Source organism: Boleophthalmus pectinirostris, unplaced genomic scaffold, assembly GCF_026225935.1.
Source record: "Boleophthalmus pectinirostris isolate CB_2022bp ecotype Guang Dong unplaced genomic scaffold, ASM2622593v1 HiC_scaffold_17, whole genome shotgun sequence".
NCBI classification, from domain to species: domain Eukaryota; kingdom Metazoa; phylum Chordata; class Actinopteri; order Gobiiformes; family Gobiidae; genus Boleophthalmus; species Boleophthalmus pectinirostris.
Window position 1 is genome coordinate 973232 of NW_026571115.1, and position 22850 is coordinate 996081.

Here is a 22850-nt window from a genome sequence, read left to right on the forward strand (position 1 = left end):
CGTGTTTGAAATTGAGGATGAACTGAACGATGTTGAAGTAAAGGTATTTAAAAATCTGCTTTAAGAGTAGAAAGTAGAGATGTAACAATACCCAAATCTCAAGGTACAATATTGTCATGATATTACACAGTATGATAAATATTGCAATATTTTGGAGAAGCTAATAGAATTGTAGATAGGATACTTACTGCTTTTAAAATACCTTGACCCTAAAACTTTGGTGCGAATAATTCCTATCATAATCCCAAGAATTCAAGTAAAAAACATATTTCTTCATCTTGTCTGCACTGAAATGAATCATGGGAAATGTAGTAACTTATATTTATTAACTATTGCTACTATAAAACCATGCATTTAAGCAAAGGAACTTGTAATTTGATATATTGTGACAGCCACGATATTATTGTAAGACCTTTGACGATACAATATCATGATCTTTTGGTTATTGTTACATCCCTAGTAAAAAGTAAAAGTATTTGACTCTGATTTTGAGAAGTGTTTAAGGGGTAAATGTAGTGATATTGATAAAGAATTGGACTGGTCTTTTGTCAGTTATGAATTTTATGTAGTTTATGTTTGTGTTTGGTCAAAGGCGCAACTTAAACCCACCCCACATCATAGAAAAAGTACATTTTACTTTTCAGTTCAGGCCTAAAATGTGGTTCAGATACCTGCTCTTAAATGTAGTGAAGTAAAAGTAAAAAAAAAAAAAACAAACTATCCACTGTAAATTGTGCTTAAGTAAAGTACAGATATGTAAACATGTACTATTGTACTTTGTTACCTTGCACCACTGGAACTGGGCAACAGGTAAATAAGCCTATAGTGTTGGTGAGACTTTTGGTTCAGATTGGCAGCCATGTTCACATCAGTCAGTCCCAGGGCAGCTGTGGCTACACAAGTCTACTTAGCGTGACCGAGGGGAACATTATGAAACAAAAACCTTGATGATAATTAATTATAGTTACATGCCTCTGTGTACTGAATACATTTGAGATACACGTACATGTACAAGTTCTCATTTTCATTCGTGTGTTTATTTTGGGCAAATAAGCACTTTACATTCTTTTACCACTGAACAGAGTATTATCCAGACTGACAGAAGTGCAATCAAAACAGACACAAAACAACAACAAAAAATTTCCTCAAAAAGGAGTGGGAAAGAAAAACTTTATTTTTCTTCTTCCACACTAAAATATACATTTAATCCCATCCTCTCTTCTAATTTAACATAATGAATTTTCTTTTGCATTCTTCAGACAGTTTACATTAGACCATATGAACTTTACTAGTGCGGACAATGAGTAACTGGTAACCTAGGGCTGGGTGATGTGGAACAAAAAATATATATCTATATATTTTGCTATATTTCAATATACAATATATATCTCAATATCTGTACAGGAAAAATACCCCCCAAAACAACTGCAAAAACAAATATGCCAAATTCCACCAACTCAACTCAAACTCATCTTTGCATTAACTCTGTGCTTTGTTAACCGTACGATAACCAGAGCCATGAGCTCCTTTAGCAGAGGAAGCTCCAGAGGTTCCTTATTATAATAAATCCACGTTCCTCAGCAGTGGTAAGAAGCTCTGAGGTATCTCACAGTCCACTCCAGATCAAACCCAACGTTTCCAAACACTACTGTACAAGTTCTACACTGCAAAAGATTATTAATTAAAATCTTCTGCATAAATAAACTTTATATTACTAAACTTTACAACTTATAAACCATAACCACTATTGAACTACATCAGCCTGTTTGACATTATGTGTTTAATGCAGTTTTGTGCACATTTATTTACGTTTTACACAAACGAAACTTAAAACTACATGGTTAATTTGCATAAACTATAAGTGCTGAAAAAACAGCTCGCTCCTTGTGTTGCTGATGCGGTTCAGCTTCTGTTGGACTAAAGGACACGAATCAGTGGAATATGTGTGTTCTCTCTGTGACAGGGGATGTGCTGCTGATGGTGAGTCTGTAAATGGTGGAAAAGGTTCGTGATGCTAGAAGCTTTGGTTGGCTTTAGTTGACTGCCGTGTAGAATGAGACGACACGCAAGAGGAGGGGTCACAAAATCAAGGAGAGCGGGGGCGAGCACGGAGAAGACAAACAACTGAAGCAACTAAATCAGTTTTCAATTAAATATAAGCATTATTTCGAAATATACAATATGTCAGAATTAATTTCATGTTTAAGAAATATCTCGATATATTTTAAATATCAAGATATCGCCCACCCCTATGGTAACCTAACTATTATTACAATCATACGAAAGGATACCAACAATGGTAAGGAAATTAAAGATACCAACAATGGTATTAGACGAGTAATGGTAAAGTTAAATGTGGCAATGTGGAACACTCCAGGCATGCCAATTAAATGTATGTATTTAAATTCAATGATTTTGCCATATCTAAATTGTAGTAGTTGGACTCTGACAAGCAAAAGTACTCTTAAATTAGCTGAAACTATCTATTACAAAAAGCACTTAAGGAATTAGACAAAAATCTCACAAATTATCATTGCAGAATACTTGACAAATACAAATTTCTAAATTGGGACAACAGTATCAAATATGTTGATTTAATTTTGGTATATAAAGTTTTTAATAATCTTGCTCCACCTCCTCAGAAGGAAAAGAAATTCAAATCACAGAACAAGAGCAGGCTGTAGAGTGCCTCACTGCTCTGTGGCGTTTAGGAAAAGTGCTTTTGGACAGCTTTATTTTGCTTACGGAGCAGCTCAACCATGGAATATAGCGCCTGCTCATATACGAGAACTTTCAACACTGGCAGCATTTTCTAAAGCTTTAAAACACTGATTGTTCAATGGGCCAAATATGTCACCATGTTTAACCAATTTACAATTTCTTTTTCTATTGAGGGGTTGTTGGTTTAACTCTTGGTTTAACTCTTAAACTCTTGACTTTGAACTTCAAATGAACAGTTTGAAATTAGTTTGTATTGTACAGAGAATGTGTTGTATGTATAGTGAGCAGTGTTGGGGAGTAACAGATTACATGTACTGGAGTTATGTAATCAGAGTACAAATTATGAGTAACTGTATTCAGTTACAGTTACTGTTTCAGTAACAGTTACTGTTACTTTGTTGAAGTAAATGGATTACATGGTGGTATTTTCCTGTTTTCCTGTTTTCACATTTTGGGCTATATCCCCCTTTTTATTGATTTATTTAATTTTATTCGGTAATTCCACTCATGGCCGGAAACTTAACTAGACCTAAACTAGAGCTAAACCAGGTCTAAACCAGGACTAAAACCAGGACAAAAAACAGGTCTAAACTAGATCTAAACTAGAGCTAAACCAGGACTAAACCAGGACTAAACCAGGACTAAGACCAGGACTAAGACCAGGTCTAAACTAATTCTAAACTAGATCTAAACTAGAGCTAAACCAGGACTAAACCAGGACTAAGACCAGGTCTAAACTAATTCTAAACTAGATCTAAACCAAAACAGGTCTAAAATCAGGTCTAAACTAGAACTAAACCAGGTCTAAACCAGAACTAAACAAGGACTAAACCAGGTCTAAAACCAGGTCTAAACCAGGACTAAACCATCCTAGTCTTTGCTACTCTACAGCAAATCAAATAATCCAAAGTATTCAGATTACGTTACCCACTTTAAATAACTGGATTACGTTACAAACTACATTTTGAGGTATGTAATCTGTAATCTGTAGGGGAATACATTTTAAAAGTAACACTGTGTGTGTGCTGGTTTTATGTACTTTTGTGTGATTGTTGCTGTACTTTTCTCTGTCCTGTAAATGATTTCACATGAACCTGCCGAGAAACTGATGATGTGCATTTTTTATGTTCATTAATATGCGCTGTCCCTTTACAAATAAATAAAGAAGAAATAAAAAATCTGTAGAGACAAGCAGGTGGCAGACCCCTCATCAGAAAATACATAGTTACACAGTGCACCTTTAACAAACTGGCTCCAAAATGTTGAACAGTTTCTCTCCACTATTTTGTTCAATAAAGCCTACACAAAAACCCCATTAAGGTAACAAATTATGGATAGTAAAATACAGGTCAGAAAAGTCAGAATTTATTGCTACAAGAAAAATATATTGATCCAAATCACCTTAATGCTCTGATCTTGACTTAACAACTAAATAAAAGTCAAAAAGTCCAAGTCGTTTAAGCTCAACTCAACCTGAACGTGTCTTTTTTTTGCGGTGTGTATTTCGGCCGTACCTGGCGTCAGTGGCTTATGTAACACCAGGCAACAGAGAGGGCGCCAGACAGGTGCTCCAACGTGCTTAAAGAGAAAGTAAGAAACGCAGACTAAAGGAGGATGTGTCCGGATGAATTAGCAAACTCACGGCTCATGTCTGTATCGGTGACAGGTTGCAGGTTCAAATCCGGGGAAGGCAAAGCAGTAAGGTTGTGTTGTGTTTTTCTGAGCCTTTACAACAGGTGATTTTAAGCTGAGAGCAGAGTGAGCCGCGAGGAGCATCAGGAGAAATAAGGCTCAAAGAAAACACCAGGGAGATACTATAAGAATTACAATGTGTTTACTTCAACTCCAGATCAGAAAAGGGTTTTGTAATGTAATGGCAGAAATAGTAAAGGATCAGATGTGGGTATAGTACTCCGATTCATTTTTTTCTAGCATATTTTTAATCCTACTTGATTCATATTTTTTTTTCCAGTGTCCATCCTTTGAGAATTCAAGATTTTCTACATCATTTAAAGCTCCTGTTTTACACAAAATTTACTCTTGGGAACTTTAAACCATGTTACAATACTGTTACCTCATCAAAAACATAGCTGGAGTTGTAACTTCTTCGGTTCATTTTAAAGACAATACAGTAAAGTGTGTTTATCTTGTTGATATGTTACGGCTGTTGCTGCTGCATCTTCAGAACTGTCCCCGGTGTTGGTGGTGATGTGTCGTATATCAGCTGTTGTTACTTTCTACGTAAGAGAATTTAAGTAATTTATCGTCTAGGTACATCTCAGTTTGACATTGACTCACAAAAGCTTTATTTACACCATGATCTTCTTCTGACATACCATTAGCGTACCACTATCTAAATTGTGTCATATTGTTGTCTAACCGGTGCCTACTGGCCTTCATAGTCTCACCACACTTGCTTTTATATAGTAAAGGATGCACCAAAACTGCTGTAGAAGTTTTCAGCTTGTTCAATAAATCATCATCATCATCATCATCATCCAGGACTCATGGTCCATTTTAAAACCAGACAAGGACAGTGACTATACAAAACAATAAACATTCATGTTTTTAAAAGACATACACACCTTTGTTTTCATATACTGGACTGATATCTTACTGCACTGAATCTCAGATTTGTGAGTGACATTATTATTTCATTGTCTGATTTGTTCAGTCTGCAGATAAAACTGTTCATTACAATTCTTAGTGCAGCTTGCAAAGTGTTCACTCGAGCAGCAACAAACATTTCAGTCGCACTCGTCCATCGTGGCCTCCTCAAAAGCACCTGTAAAGTGTCATTGTAGGCCACCTGCAGTCTTTGCAAGTGAGCTGTGTACAACGGTGAACAATATGATTTAAACAATAACAGCTTTACATCATTTGTACAAGAACCAAACTTATGCATAAGAGTATTTGCCTGAGCATAGAGCACAGGCCTACACTGTCTGTACACATCATCATCTTCATCATCATCTGTCATGTCGCACTGATGATCTGCCTGAGATATTTAGTTTTTGTTGTAACAGACAACACAACATTTGACAGGCAAAAGTCAGGAAATCTCATGTGCTTATCTTCTTTAGTCCTACAGATCATGACCAGACTCTTGGTTGCATTATACTTCAGGTCATGCTCCACACCATAAGCTGAACAGATGTTAAGTAGCTGCTGCAGACCAGCGGTGCTCGGACTGAAAACAACCAAATCATCTGCATACATTAAATGATTCCAACAAGATTTCCAGATTTCCAGCCACACAACCTGTTTTAGATCTTCTAAGCTTTGTTGACAATTCATCTAAATAAAAAATTTAATAAAACTGGATGTCTTCAGCAGGAGAAGTTTATTTACCATCAATAATTTGGGCCCGTGGGGACTTGAAAATTCAACATAGTATGATTTCAAAAGTGAACATAGTGTGATCTTTGAGTGTTAAACCGAGATGTACGTGGAAGATAAATGACTTAAATTCTCTTACACTGTGGGCGTGGTCAGGCTGATGGACCTGGCAGGTTGCTCAGACTGACCACGCCTCCCGTCGCCCGGTGTTCTCTGGAGGAGGAAAATCTGCCATATCAGAAAATGAATAACCACATTATGGATTGGGACAGGGCTCGGGTCATTGGATCAGAAAACAACAAGTTCAAGCGCTGGATCAGGAAAGAGAGTGAAATCAGGAAACGAGGTACGGACAGAATTAACCGTGATGACAGAGCGTTGCTTCGTTTACACACACTTGGGACATCCTCCTCCAGAGAACACCGGGCGACGGGAGGCGTGGTCAGTCTGAGCGACCTGCCAGGTCCATCAGTCTGAAGTAACAACAGCTGATACACGACACGTCAACACGTCCACCAACACTGGGGACAGTTCTGAAGATGCAGCAGTCGAAACATGTCAGCGAGGTAAATACACTTTACTGTATTGTCTTTAAAAAGAGCCCAAGAAATTACATCTCCAGCTATGTTTTTGATGAGGTAAGAGCATTGTAACATGGTTTAAAGTTCTCAAGACAAAATTTTGTGTAATACAGGACCTTTAAATAATGCAGAAAATCTTGTATTCTCAAAGCATGGACACTAGAAAAAATATTAATCTTGTAGGAGTAAAAGTATGCTACAAGAAAAGTACAATTTCTTAAAAAAAACTTATTAGAGTACTACACCCACCTCTGATCTTATACTATTTCTACCATTACATTACAAAACTTCATAGCTTTGCTCACGCTGCCTCTCTGATCTGGAGTTGAAGTAAACAAACTGTAATACAACCAACATCGGTGACAGTTCTGAAGATGACAGCAGCTGAAACATGTCAACAAAGGAAATACACTTTACTGTATTGTCTTTAAAAAGAACCCTAAAAGTTAGAGTACATAAGAAGACGAGATCTTTGGTTTAATACCTGGAGTTGTGTTTTGTTTCATTTACATATGTCTGAGTCTGTCTACATCTCCAAAACTCAAAATGCTCTGTTCCATTTTGTGATGTCAAGTTGACAGCTACGTTTGACCTTTTGTTCAGTAGAGATTGGCAATTCCAGGACTGAAATCTTCCAGATGATTCTAGTAGAGAGTTTACTGATTTGATTGACTGAACAGTTACCACATGACATCATAAGGTGGAACAGAGGGTTTGTGTGTTAAACATGCGTGAACGAAACAAAATGCAACTCCAGATCTGTTTGTGATGAGGAAACAACATTATAACATAGATCAGAAAAATAGCATAACGCAGGCCCTTTAATGTTTTGTCTTTCCAGTTATATTCACTTTTCACTCTTCCTTGAGTAGTAGTTTTGTACTCTGACTTCAGTTATTACTTGGACCACTGTTTGTACTTCTACTGGAGTATGGCAAAAGAAGAAATTCAATTTATCAATGGCTGCTCCTACAGTTCTTCACCAAACCTGAAGAAGCAGCTTGGATGAGCTGCGAAACGTATTAAAGATAAAGATAAACTTTTGTCCAGTTTACAAAATGAATTTCTCCTTTTGCCATGGTTTCTACCTGGATGACTGAGGGATTTTACTACTGCACCTACTACTACTACTACTTCTGTTACTGCACCTACTACTACTACTACTTCTGTTACTGCAACTACTACTACTACTACTTCTGTTACTGCAGCTACTACTACTACTACTACTACTTCTGTTACTGCAGCTACTACTACTACTTCTGTTACTGCAGCTACTACTACTACTACTTCTGTTACTGCAGCTACTACTACTACTACTTCTGTTACTGCAGCTACTACTACTACTACTTCTGCTAGCTACTGTACTACTATACTTACTGTACTACTGCACTACTACTACTATCTTTATGTTGCAATTTGCTTACTACTATTGCTACTACTACTACTACTACTACTGTTACTGCTACTACTACTACTACTACTACTACTAGCTACTACTACTACTTCTGTTACTGCAGCTACTACTACTACTGCTTCTGTTACTGCTACTATATACTAATTATACTACTGCTACTGCTACTACTACTGCTACTTTGCTACTATACTACTACTACTACTGCTACTACTGCTACTGCTACTACTACTACTACTGCTACTATTACTACTACTACTACTACTACTACTGCTACTACTACTGCTACTACTACTGCTACTATTACTACTACTACTACTACTACTGCTACTACTACTGCTACTACTACTACTACTACTACTACTACTACTACTACTACTACTACTACTACTACTACTACTACTACTACTACTACTACTACTACTACTACTACTGCTGCTACTACTACTACTACTACTACTACTACTACTACTACTACTACTACTACTACTACTACTACTACTACTACTACTACTACTACTAATACTACTACTACTACTACTACTGCTACTACTGCTAAACATATTCAATCAGAAAAACTTTTGAATTTCTCCTTTTGCCATCTTTTCTACCTGGACGACTGAGGGATTTTACACACTTTTACTTAAGTAATGTAATTTTGAAGTAACGTTACTCCTACTTGAGTACAATTTCTGGCTACTCTACCACCTCTGAGTAGAAGTAGTGACAATCATCACAACATAAAAGTAAGTAGCATTTACATAAAAAAGAGAAGAGTTTGAAGATTTAAGTTGTCAGAGCAGTGGTAGTGCAGCCATTTATCACACTCACTTTGGCAAATGTAGCAGGCTCCTTAGGGCTGCTGGAGTATCAAATTAAATCATAATTTTGGTCGTATATTAAAGAGCCTCTACCCAATTTTGTTCATGTTTTTGAGTGAATTTGTCTTGCCTCACTACAGACTTATTTTATAAGCTATTTTGAAGTAAAAATAGAGGCTCATTTACACAGACGGATACGTATGGAGGCTTCTGTCCATCCTCCTTTTCCATGAATTTTTCATGACCTAAAGTGAATTTTCCTTGACTTTATGTCACCTACATGTGTAGAATTGATCAGACTTTTAGGGCTAAATATGAAATGTTAACTCTTTCCACTCACATTATGGTTTGTGATTATTATGTAAAACTGTGTGAAAGCCCGGTCTCAAGACACTGTTGATGTGAATTCGCTGTTTATTTGTGGCAATAAAATGTTTTGAGGAGACAAACCAGATTATCAGGGTTCCCACGGTCATGGAAAAGTCATGGAACTTTGTAAATTCAATGAAAGTTTTGGAAAAGTCATGGAATTTTAGTATCACTTTCACGCAAATACAGCGTTCTGTTAAGTTCTCATGAGGCTGTTATGATTATTTCCGAACGTCTGCGCCTTTTGTTTAAAAGAGACGACAGTAAATGCACAGAAAGCATTTTGAATGTTAAAAAACTATACAAATATATATTTTTTTTACATTTAATAATAAAATAAATCAAATGCATATCTAAGGCTATCTGAGTAATAATTGGATCTTTTTCAGAGATTGGCATTTGTAGCTGTAGTTGTGCTACGTACTTCGGATTTTTGATATCCCCTGATTAGTGGTAGATGTTTCAGGCTTCAGACAGTAGGTCATGATTGGTTCCTCGCAGTTTTCAGGAGAAGATGCAGCAAAAAACACTGATCATTCATGAGAGAGAGATCATGAGGAAATGTTTCAAGCAAAAAGATGTGGGTCTAAAGCGAGATCAACTGTCAATATTTTTTGTAAAACATCTTTAACGTCAATCCAGAAACGTTGTATATGTGAGTGTGGTCGTCCACAAGTCCACAGCTCCTCCAACATTTGTCACTAACAGTACATTTTGAAGTAAAAGTTTTCAGTGACGTTGTGCTGTCATTTTATAGCTACTTATAAAGTTTGAATCTTCTGTCTTTTGTGCAGGTGTTCTACAAACGTGCGGACATGGCCATCGGGTCCCTCACCATAAACGAAGAGCGCTCCGAGATCATCGACTTCTCCGTCCCGTTCGTGGAGACTGGCATCAGCGTCATGGTCGCCCGTAGCAACGGCACCGTCTCCCCCTCCGCCTTCCTCGGTCGGACGTCTTTAAACACCCTAAATATTAGCTCAAACGCCTCAGCTCAAACACAGACAGACACATGATTGAACAGTTTATTGATTGGGTAAACTTTGGTCTAACAGGTGGAGATGTCACTGCTCTGTGATAGATGTGTTAGAGCAAATGTCTTCACCAGATGAAAGATGAGGACTACTGGTATAGCAATTTACAATTTAAATTAAAACAAAAAAAATATATTCAGCACATGGTCAGCTTTACACACCAACTCCTGCCTTTTAAAATGTTTGGATTCACAAGACCCAGCAGTCCCACTGAAATCTTAAAACAGGATTTAGACAAGCCCAAATCTGGTCTTAATAATTAACTAGATATAAACCAGATGTATGCCTACGAGAAAGAAATATCATTAGAAAATGTACCACTAAAAGTACCACCAGTGGTACACATACCACACTTAGAGAAGGTTTTAACACTAGTAACGATAGTAGTAGTAGTAGTAATAGTAGTAGCAGTAGCCGTAGCAGTAGTAGTAGTAGTAGTAGTAGTCGTAGTAGAATCAGTAGTAGTAACAGTAGCAGTAGTAGTAGCAGTAGTAGTAGTAGTCGTAGTAGAATCAGTAGTAGTAACAGTAGCAGTAGTAGTAGCAGTAGTAGTATTACTAGTAGTAGTAATGTTGTGTGTGTTGTTGTTCCAGAGCCGTACAGTCCAGCCGTGTGGGTGATGATGTTCGTCATGTGTCTGACAGTTGTGGCCATCACGGTGTTTGTGTTTGAATACTGCAGTCCTGTGGGATACAACCGCAGCCTGGTCACTGCCAAAGGTACTGACGCTCACTCAGGTCCTCACTCAAGTCCTCACTCAGATCTTTACTCAGGTCCTCACTCAAGTCCTCACTCAGAACCTCACTCAGGTCCTCGCTCAGGTCCTCACTCAAGTCCTCTCTCAGACCCTCACTCAGGTCCTCACTCAGACCTTCACTCAGTTCCTAACTCAGACCCTCACTCAGATCCTGACTTAGGTCCTCACTCAGATCCTCACTCAGATCTTTGCTCAGACTCTCACTCAGGTCCTTGCTCAGATCCTCACTCAGATCCTCACTCAGATCCTCACTCAGATCTTTGCTCAGATCCTCACTCAGATCCTAACTTAGGTCCTTGCTCAGACCTTTGCTCAGACTCTCACTCAGGTCCTCACTCAGGTCCGCACTCAGACCCTTACTCAGATCCTTGCTCAGCTCCTCGCTCAGGTCCTCACTTAGATCTTCACTCAGACCCTCACTCAGATCCTCACTCAGGCTCAAAAAATACCTTGATCTGACCTGTAACTTGGTCTGGTTTGGTCTCCATGAAGATAGAAAGGTTCATTGTCATACTATGAAACATTCCAGACAAAGCAATAACATTTCAAATCGGTCCTCTTTCTTTCCCTCCCTCTCAGATCCCGGCGGTCCGACCTTCACCATCGGGAAGTCCGTGTGGCTGTTGTGGGGGATTGTCTTTAATAACTCAGTCCCAATAGAGAACCCCAAAGGGACCACGTCTAAGATCATGGTTCTGGTGTGGGCCTTCTTCGCTGTGATCTTTCTGGCCTCGTACACGGCCAACCTGGCGGCCTTCATGATCCAGGAGCAGTACATCGACACCGTGTCCGGGCTCTCAGACAAAAAGGTACAAGTCTCGATTTCAGTTTGTGTAAGAGGGAATATTATGTAAAATGAGTGGGATTATGTTGCATTTGCATATGTTTACACGCACACATTGTCTGATTTCTGGATTTATCTGATTGAAATATGGTGTAAACAGCGGCTGCGGTTACATGCATACCAAAATCAGATTATTATCAGATTTTTTGAGCTAAAAGATTATTAAAATGAAATGTAAAGAGCAAAAACATTCGATTTATTGCAAATAATGGTCGCTCTGATTACTTATATCAGATTGTGCAGTTTGCATATCCGTGATTTTAAAGGCCTAGAAATCAGATTTTAGTGAATTTGTGACCGCAACCCTTTACATCTGATGCGAGTGATTGGATTTCTTTCTGATTGATTCACACTTGGTTTTGATCATGAAAATTATGGCAAAAGAGAAATTTAATTAGTCAACTGGACAAACGTTTATTTAGGTCAAAAATGTGTCGCAGCTCATCCAAGCTGCTTCTTCAGTTTTGGTCAGACGCTGGAGGACACTTCCTTATATCTGTCTGCAGGGAGGCGCTAACTACACTGAAACTACTCTGAAACTAAAATACTAATTTGTTTACAGTTTCAGGGAACATATTAGCAGAATCATTCAGGCCCATAATGACACACCTCTGGCCCTGACCTCTATTGTTCTCTTTGTTTTAGGTTTGAGGATGGAGCTGTAAATGGGAGACAGATTATGTCTGAGGCCTCCATTTCTGTTAATGAAACATTAACCTTCCTAACAAAAATAGCCTCTTTAACACTCATTATGGGCCTGAATGATTCTGCTAAAATGTCCCCTCACTCAGTACAGATGAATAGTCCTAGCTAACAAACAGAAACTGTAAACAAGTAGGGTGTTAGTTTCAAAGTAGTTTCAGTGTAGTTAGCGCCTCCCTGCAGGCAGATATAAGGAAGTGTCCTCCATCATCTGACCAGAACTGAAGAAGCAGCTTGAATGAGCTGTGCAACACTTTTGACCTAAAAAAACGTTTGTCCAGTTGACAAATTGAATTTGTCCTTTGCCATGGATTCCACCTGTATGACTGAGGGATTCTACACACATAATGAAAAATGCAAAAAATCAAACTAGTGTGACAAAAACACAGCATGAAGAATTTTAAAGAAGACCAATCCTGCAAAATCGGCTTTTCCCCTCTGAAAAGTCGAACAACGATAAACATGTGATAGTTGCTTCCCTTCATCATTTACTCACCTGGAGTTGTATTTGGAGTGATTTATGCATGGTTGAGCAATCTTTAATCACTTATTTTCAAGATTTGGCAGCGTCGTGTAATTATTTTGGTACAAATTAAAAAAAGATCCGCTGCTTGTTAGCGTGATGTGCCGCTATTAATCAGAGGTGCCAACTTTTTGTGATGATGAAGTTTACAGCGACTTCTAAGATGGAGGTCCTCCACTTACAAGTGTTTTATAGCTCAAAAATACCTTAAAAACATGAATCTTAGCATGTGCAGGCTTGCTTCTTCGTAGATCTGACCATTAACCTGTCTCCACTGTGATAACCAAGTTTGTTTCCATACTGTGGAGTAATCAAGGCAAAACAGTAATATCTCCATAGAGACAAGCAGGTGGCAGACCCTTCATGGGAAAAGTTACTCACTGCACCTTTAGTTACAAAAATATGTGAACTTTATTAGAAAAAAATGCTTATGATTTTGACATAGGCTAAAACTTTGGTAGAGAAAATAAATACGAGCTGTCACAACACGTCACTTCACAGGCTTTTGTCTCATATGAAGCTGGAGCAGGATTATATTTCTAAATCAGATGCTGACAGATTAAGTGCTGATGTGGAGCTGTAGATGGCGGACGCTGGTGGATAATGTCTTGTTTTTAAGTCTTTGGATGTGACTAGTTTGGTATTGACCGAGAATCAGAGCCGTGACGGAGGCAGAGGATTAAAAAGTCGAATGAGGAGAGCTGGCCACGCCTCAACTCTCTTCATCCTAAACTTTATATTCAAAATCTGGAGATGTCAAACTCACTGGCAGCTGCAGTTTAACAAGTCATTCACAAGAAAAATAATATAACAAGGAACATACCGCGGCTATAACAGAGAGGAGACGAAGAGGAGCTGGAGAGAGTGAGATACTTTATTGATCCCGAGGGAAATTCAGGTTTAGCTGCAGAAACATTTACACTGGACTTTTCGGTGGCCTTTGTGTCTCAGTCAAAGGTCTCAGTGCAGTTTAACAGGTGGACTGGTCAAGGAGGGTCAGCAGATCTGTGTCAGGGCAGTTTGAGGAGAGGAATATTCTCTCTCCTCTGTGTCCTACACCATCACAGCATCCTCAAGGGGGCACCAGGTGAACACAGGAACGGAAAGGCCTCGTTCTTACTCTGCTCTGGTGTTTTGGTTGGTGATAAAATGGTTCATTGCCTCTAAGTGTTGGAGTATTTCTTCTGGAAGGTCTTCTGTCAAATATGGTGTAAAAACCCTATAGCATCTCAAAGGTCCAAAGCTCTTTACCTCATCTCGTAGGATACAGAAAAAAAAGACAAATTTACCTTTTTCTAGAAGTGGCCATGGGCGCCGCCGTCGCCATTCAGGTTGAATTATTTTGTATGGGACTGCTGATTGCAGAGGTGGGACCAAGTCATTGTTTTGCAAGTCTCAAATAAGTCTCAAGTCTTTGACCTCAAGTCCAAGTTGAGTCCCAAGTCAGAGACAGGCAAGTCCAAGTCAAGTCCCGAGTCACTGGCCCATAAGTCCAAGTCAGGTCCAAGTGAGCTTCAAGTCATTTCAAGTCTTTAAACCAAAGTACCAAATATAAGTACAGTTTTTTAACTAAAATGTACTTAAAATGTCCTGGTATATTTATATATGACTATTTATATAAGAGTTGTAGAAATGCTTATTTTTCCTTTTTAAATGTCTTGACAAGATGTTAGAGTGAATCATGGCGGTCAGAACAGAAACAATTCAGATATAAAAGTGATAAATAACATTTATTTTGTTGTGAAGTTTGCGCTGAAATGGAAGGATCATGTTCTATGTAGTTACGTCTGTTTTACTGTATTGTACTGTATATTACTGTACTACATTTGATGATACCACATCACAGTACTTCAGTTACATCCAAAGTAACAAACAGAGAAGTGAGAGGGACGTGTTCCAGTGTGGTCCTGTAAAATTAAACACCGCATGAATCAACTGTAAAGAAAAAAGTATTTTCTAAGGTCTCAAGTCCAAGTTGAGTCCCAAACCTTAGTCCATTTTATCAAGTCAAGTCTCAAGTCCTAAAAGTAGTGACTCAAGTCTGATTTGAGTCCAAGTCACAACTTGCAAGTCCCCATCTCTAGCCCATTGTAACAAATCACTTCTATACAGACTACAAACCAGTTTTAAATCCTCCCAGAGAAACAATGGCGTGTTCACTTGATTGTCAAACGAACATTTACCATTTTACACAACTCAACCTGCTTTATATCATATTTTAGCAGCAAATATTTTCTCAAATTCCCAGTTTAAATGAATTCCAGTGTAATCGGAAGTGCCACCACAACAAAAGTGCAAAAGTGGGTGAGGCCAAATAAAGTCAATTAGGGATGTAAGAATAACTGAAATATCATGATATCGTATCGTCAAAAGTCTCTCAATAATATCGTGGACTGTCACAATATATTGAATTACAAGTTCCTTTGCTTAAATGCATGACTTTATAGTAGCAACAGCTTATGGACAATGGAAACTACATATCCCCATATCCCAGAAGTTTCTTTGCAGTGACTTCACGTAATCGTCCAGTTTTCTTCTGCTGAGTAACATTTTAAGACCAAGATGCAATTTTGAGGTGCTAAATTTATTGATCCATAAAAGAAATTACTCGTTAATTTCCTTTATGGATCAATACATTCTCACTTGCAACACCACAGCAAAACTGGGACTGAAACTGAAAATAAGAACCAGTTGGACAATTGGTAGACACGATTGCCCACTAACCAGACTCTGCATGGTTCAATACTCCATACGCCATTCAGTGAAATCTAGTGATATGAATAAATATGAATAAATCTTCCTAACAAATGAATGGTAAATGTTTTTCTGAAGTCATTTACCTAACAAGAAAGCAGAATGAGGTCTTTGCTTTGGGTTGCCAGATTGTGGGTGTACTCTAAACTAACCTTATCACCCAATATATGCTCGTTCTAGGGCTGAACCATCTATTGTTTTGGACCGAAAATTGCAATCTCAGACAACACGATTTTGAAAGCATAAAATCTCGTTTTTTGCAGTGCTCCTAACTGACCCAGGTTTTGCTTCATAAACAATTTCACACATGTACGTATCATCAACATCCGTCTGTCACAGAAAGAGCAAAAATATTCCACTGAGTTGTGTCCTTTAGTCCGACATCAGCAGCAAAAGAAGCAAGCAGTTTTTTTAGCGCAAGTTTATGCAAAGTAGTTTTAAATTTTAAGCGTTTTTAAGTTTTGTTTCTGTAAAACAAATAAATGTGCACAAAGCTGCATTAAACACATAATCTCAAACGGGCTAATGTGGGTCTGTAGTGGTTATGGTTTAGATGTTGTAAAGTTGACTTTATTTATGCAGATTAGTAATAGTAACAATGATGATGATCATTTTGATATAAAAATGTTAATGATTAATCAAAGACCTGGTTTAGACCTGGTGTAGTCCTGGTTCAGTCCTGGGATCATTCCTGGTTTAGTCCTGGTTGAGTCCTCTTTTAGTCCTCCTGGTTCAGTCCTGGGATCATTCCTGGTTTAGTCCTTGTTCAGTCCTGGTTCAGTCCTGGTTCAGTCCTGGTTGAGTTCTGGTTTAGTCCTGGTTTAGTCCTGGTTTAGACCTTGTTTAGACCTGGTTTAATCCTGTTCATTCCTGGTTTAGTCCTGGTTTAATCTTGTTCTAGTCCTGTTTTAGTCCTGGTTCAGTCCTGGGATCACTCCTGGTTTAGTCCTGTTCAGTTCTGGCTTAGTCCTGGTCTGGTCTTGTTTTAGTCCTGTTTTAGTCCTGGTTCAGTCCTGATTTAGTCCTCCTCCTTCAGTCCTGGGATCACTCCTGGTTTAGTCCTGGTTTAGTCTTGTTTTAGTTCTGTTTTAGTCCTGGTTTTGTCCCGGTTCAGCCCAGGTTCAGTCCATATGTGGCACAAAAGTCTGGCATCTCCATCAGTGTTTCTTCTGCTCAATAAATAATGCCTGTGAAGTGATAAGGGATTTTTGACAGTAGTAGTCAGGCCGGGCACCCGCAGGTACCCGACTCAGTGCATGACTCTGGTATGATAAGTTTCTGTGATGTTTGCAATGTTCCTGCACACTGAGACTTGATTTGGAAAAAAAAACAAATTAAATCACGATATCTGCCAGAAAAATCACAACTCATTTTTTTTCTTTAACTCGTTCAGCCGTAGCTCATACTATAATTTATTTGAATCAATAGTAGCACTTGTTACTCAATTGCTATGCTAATATCAAATCTTTTCGTGAGTAACACTATCTTTCTTCAAATACAAAGTTGAGGTCAAGTTTGGTCTTCTCTAGCTCAGAGTCGTTCTATTTGCCTAAGGTTAATGAAAAAGTTCCATTTGACGAGTGCACTCCCCCTCCACCTCTCTACCTCTCCCCCTCTCCCTCTCTTCTCTCTCCTTCTCTAATTAAATGCATGGGCCTCTGCCAGGAGCCAAAATGAGTTATTCATCTCCTGGCGCCCAGGGGGAGACTGTGAGAAAATGACTTTATTACCATTATTCTTGTAATGTCTTTGAAACGCACACCGCAGCGCAGATATGTTGTAAGGAGCATGAGTCAGTCCACACTTTGAAGTACAGACAGATTTCAGACTCAAAGAACTCTAAGATCTTGAAGACAAATCAAATCTAAATCACAATTAGAATGTTCTCAATCAGGAAAAGAAGCTGTGTTATGCAACTTTCTGATCTATATGTTATGCCGTTTCCTCATGCATACATGTTTTAAACTTGCATATTTAGGTGTCTTCTTTCAAACAGAAAACACTCTGTTCTAACTTGTGATGTCGTAATACAAGAAGTCCTGCACTGTGTTTTTAAACTCTAACACTTTCACTAAAATCATCTGGATGATTCTAGTAAAACTGAAATTGCTCTGGATCTCTACTGAACAAAAGGTAAAAGGAGCTGTTAACTTGAAAACTAGTGCTTCATGACAGCACAAGGTGGAACTGAGTATTTTGAGCTTTGGAGCTGCAGACTAATAAACCAGGATTACACAAATATGTGTGAATGAAACAAAATACAACTCTGGGTATGTTTTTGAGGAGGTAACAGCATTCTAATGTGGCTTAAAGCTCACAAGAGTCAATTGCATTGTTTAACTTTTCTGGTGGGAGACTGCCAGGCTGCCACCTGCTTGTGCTTGTCTCCATAGAGAAGTTATTGCTTTCCCCTAACCCTGAAATGTTCCACAGTCTGGCATATTTGCATGACATTCTAGCCAGTAAAGAAAGTAAGTAAACTACCGCTATCAGCCTTTGCAGTAAATGTATGCGCTCAGTAGTAATTAATGATATGCGTAAATGCCAATCATTCACACCTCTATTCACAGCTCATTTACATTTCAGTGCATGCCCAAAAACATATATACAGACACAATAGTCACTTTACACTAGGCCAATGTCACAGAAAACAGATTGCTAAACAACGAAAAGAACCAAAAGTAACTTCAAAATTGATACATTTGCAACACTCACTGCTCACACAGGCTCCTCTCAGATCAGAAGTCTTCACTAATAAGTTTGATAAAAAAAATAAAAAAAAAGCTGTAGTTTTGTTTCTGGCCTAAAGTTTGCTGAAGTTCACTTTTATTTATAGTCAGCATCGTGGATCAGACACAACAGAATTTAACGCCAGTGCCTCTTTTGTTGCGCACATGGATCTTGTCAACAAGCTCACGTGATGACGTAACTCTGGGAGTGCGTTCAGGGACAGTCCGGTGTCACGCATACAGACAAATGACTCCGCAGATACATATTGATTCAGCGCCACATATTAGGACATTTATCTCTCTGTAAAATTGATTAAATGAAAGGTAATATAGAGAGTCTAAGCTTTATAATTAGGTGTAACATGCCCACGTGGACAAGATTTAGGCTGATGTGTGTCCAAGTGCTCATATCGTCCAATAATATCGGCTAACCAATATATCGGTCAGGCCCTAGTTTTAATGCTTAAGAACAGCTTGAAAAACATGCATTCTCAGTGTGAGCATGTCACATCTTCTGCTTGTCTCTGTGGAAATAGATAAGTTCAGTCCAGTGCCATATTTCGGAAAATTGCCAAAGCAGTTACATGGAGACAAGCAGGTGCCTGACCCTCCACCAGAAAAGTAACAGAATGCATAAACAGTGTCTCAAAAGGACAAATATTATTCTATGCAAATGTTATATAGCAACAAGCAACTGTTCTTTTAAACTAAAGAATGCCCTGGGATTTTTAGTATTATTGTGGTGGTAAAATTTACTCAGCAGTACGTAAAAGTTGTAAAATGTGCACATAAATGAGAAACAGAAACAGCTTAAATTCAAATCTAGTACAGAGTCTTTAACATTGATAAACAGTTTATTCAGACTTTTTATTTTCTAACTCCTCTTGTTTCTCTCTCAGTTCCAGAAGCCTCAGGAGCAGTACCCCCCTTTTCGCTTTGGGACGGTCCCCAACGGCAGCACCGAGAGGAACATCAGGAGTAACTACCCCGAGATGCACGCGCACATGGTCAAGTACAACCAGAAGGGGGTGGAGGACGCGCTCAACAGCCTCAAGACAGGGCAAGCACGGTTTACTCACATTACACTGACATGAAATCACACAAGCACTTCAATTTTTAACCAAGATACAAAGGTGGTTTCCCCTCACAAATCAACAGCAGTTAGTATTCTATTAATATTATTAGTACTAGTAGTATTAGTAGTAGTTCCAGTAGTAGTAGTAGTATAAGTAGTAGTTCCAGTAGTAGTAATAGTAGTAGTAGCAGTAGTAATAGTAGTAGTAGTTGTTGTAGTAGTAGTTGTTCTAGTATGTAATAGTAGCAGCTATAGTGGTAGTAGTAGTAGTAGTTCCAGTAGTAGTAATAGTAGTAGTAGTAGCAGTAATAGTAGTAATAGTAGTAGTAGTAGTAGTAATAGTAGTAATAGTAGTAGTAGTAGTAGTAGTAGTAGTAGTTGTAGTAGTAGTAGTTGTTCTAGTATGTAGTAGTAGTAGTTATAGTTGTTGTAGTAGTTGTAATATAGTAGTAGTTCTAATAGTAGTAGTAGTTCTAGTAGTAGTAGTAGTTGTTGTAGTAGTAATAGTAGTAGCAGTAGAAGTTGTAGTTCTAGTAGTAGTAGTAGTAGTTCTAGTAGTAGTAGTAGTAGTTATAGTTGTTGTAGTAGTTGTAATATAGTAGTAGTTCTAATAGTAGTAGTAGTTCTAGTAGTAGTAGTAGTTGTTGTAGTAGTAATAGTAGTAGCAGTAGTAGTTGTAGTTCTAGTAGTAGTAGTTCTAGTAGCAGTAGTAGTTCTAGCAGTAGTAGTAGTTCTAGCAGCAGCAGCAGTAGCAGTAGTAGTAGTAGTAGTAGTAGTAGTTCTAGTAGTAGTAGTAGTAGTTCTAGTAGCAGTAGTAGTTCTAGCAGTAGTAGTAGTTCTAGCAGCAGCAGCAGTAGCAGTAGTAGTAGTAGTAGTAGTAGTAGTAGTAGTTCTAGTAGTAGTAGTAGTAGTTCTAGTAGCAGTAGTAGTTCTAGCAGTAGTAGTAGTTCTAGCAGCAGCAGCAGTAGCAGTAGTAGTAGTAGTAGTAGTAGTAGTAGTAGTGGTAGTAGTATACATACATAATACTACTAATACTACTACTAATACTAACTAATAATAAAAAAAAATCAAATCAAAAATCAATTTGAGTCACTGGTTAAATATGCTGTATAAATAAAGTTGGATTGGATTGAATAAGTAAGGTAGAGCTGTTTAATGTCATACTGTGGAACATTCAAAGCAGAACAATGACGTATCAACAGAGATAACTATTTGACACAGCCTCCACCCAAAAAGTTACACAATGCCCCTTTAACATGTCATAGTAAACCTTTTGACGATGTATGCGTGTATTGTTGTTTCCGTGACAGGAAGTTGGACGCCTTCATCTACGACGCGGCGGTGTTGAACTACATGGCAGGCAAAGACGAGGGCTGTAAACTGGTGACCATCGGCAGCGGGAAAGTCTTCGCCACAACGGGGTACGGGATCGCGCTCCAGAAGGACTCGCGCTGGAAGAGACCCATAGACCTGGCCCTGCTGCAGTTCCTCGCAGATGGTAAAGGACATTAAAGTAGATTGCGCAGTAGAGGTCCCAAGTAATTACAAGAAATATTAAATAAACGTCCAAAAGAAGTAAAAAAAAAAAAAAAAAAAGATGTGTGGCCAAGTGTATCCAACCAGAACCAGATCAGCATGTTAAAGCTATGGATGCCCCGATCCGGCTTTTGAAGTTCTATTACAAATAAGCTCTATTCACACTTACCAGAAGACGCTGGAAACAGGCGGGTGACGACTTCCGGTGTAGTTCCAGACACTGAGCATGTGATAAAATTATGGATTTAGCAACAGCGTCTTCATAACCTGTCAAAGCTTTCTACGGGGGATGGGACTCTAATCGCGTCTTCGATTTCACTTACAGGCAGCTGGTTGTAACTGTCGATCTGCCAAACAGAATGAAACGCTACAATGACAACTTTATTTATTAAGGTTGTCCCAATCTGCAGTTACGTGGTCAGTGCTGATTTCCAATCACGTGACTGCGGACTTGATTCGGACTTGGACATTATGTTCCGATCAGGTATCAGATAAATAATATACATATATAACACACAGGGCACACAGGACACACAGCACACAACTTTTTTTTTTTTTAATTGAGGCGCAGGATTTTCTCAGGGATGTCCTGTCAGCGTGACTGTCTGACTTTTGGGCCGTGCCATGCTCCGGCACTGTTACCTGTGGTTCTGTGGTCCATGTTCACAGCTGCGCGGCCGATGGCGTTGTCGCACGTCACTGTTTGTTTGCATGTTGCGCAAAGGAGCCGGCACTTCTGGCAGAGAAGGTGGGAAAAGCGGCATGGAGCATCTATTGAGTGGTGGGAGTGATGTTGTGGTTCGCGCTCCACGGTGGGTTTGTGGATGTGGTGTCGGTGCGGGGGAGTGGGGGGCGGCCGGGGGAGAGAGGCTGTGGAGCTTCTGTCATCTCGTTTTGATTTGGTAGGATTTTGTATTATTTGGATTTCATAGACAAGCCTAAATGTTTCAAATGTAGTGCACATGCAAACATATAATATCAAATATACAAACTGTAGATTGTGCAGAGTCTAGTTTCACGTCTGATCTGATTCTGGTCTGGTTCCTGTTTTGTCCACTTCATTAAGTTTACTAAGTTACACATTCCAAGACCAGACAGTGAAAAGTCAAGATTTTCAACAATGATGGTACATGGTTAGAAAAGTTAATAACATTAAAGTTTTGGACATTTGAGTTTTCACACTAAGTTCAGCCCAAATACTACACATACATTCTGATCCCCCCACACATCCTGGATCTTATTCTATGCTCTTAATTCATTTTATAATGCTTTATAGAAGTATCGGATCGGGACTCAGTATCGGCAAACACTCAAAATCAAAGGACTTGGTGGCAAAAAAATGTGATCAGGACATCCCTATTAGTTATTTATTTTTTAATGAAATTGGACAGATTAGAATACACAAATTAATAAAAAAGAAAGGGTAACACTTTATAATAACTACACCTTGAACATAAATGAGCATGAACAAAGGCTTAATTAATAATGAACAAAGAGTTAATTAATAATGACTCACGCTTAGTAACTACTTAATTACTACCTTAATTAGCACTAGTACTTAATTTGCCTGTGCTGTAAATAGTTATTTCATACTTAATTACTCATGAAATAACCATTTGAGCATTTATTAATCATTAGTAAACTATGAAAGAAT

General features: G+C 38.5%; 1 protein-coding gene across 1 annotated transcript in view; it reads left to right on the forward strand.

The window, feature by feature from the left end:
• Window positions 1-22850, forward strand: part of grin2ca (glutamate receptor, ionotropic, N-methyl D-aspartate 2Ca) — a 172683-nt gene that overhangs the window by 126974 nt on the left and 22859 nt on the right. Inside the window, exons 7-11 of the mRNA XM_020925833.2 lie at window positions 10037-10190; window positions 10870-10995; window positions 11613-11842; window positions 19485-19645; window positions 20971-21158. Of these exons, the coding sequence (XP_020781492.2) occupies window positions 10037-10190; window positions 10870-10995; window positions 11613-11842; window positions 19485-19645; window positions 20971-21158 (859 nt within the window). The remainder of the gene's footprint in view (window positions 1-10036; window positions 10191-10869; window positions 10996-11612; window positions 11843-19484; window positions 19646-20970; window positions 21159-22850) is intronic.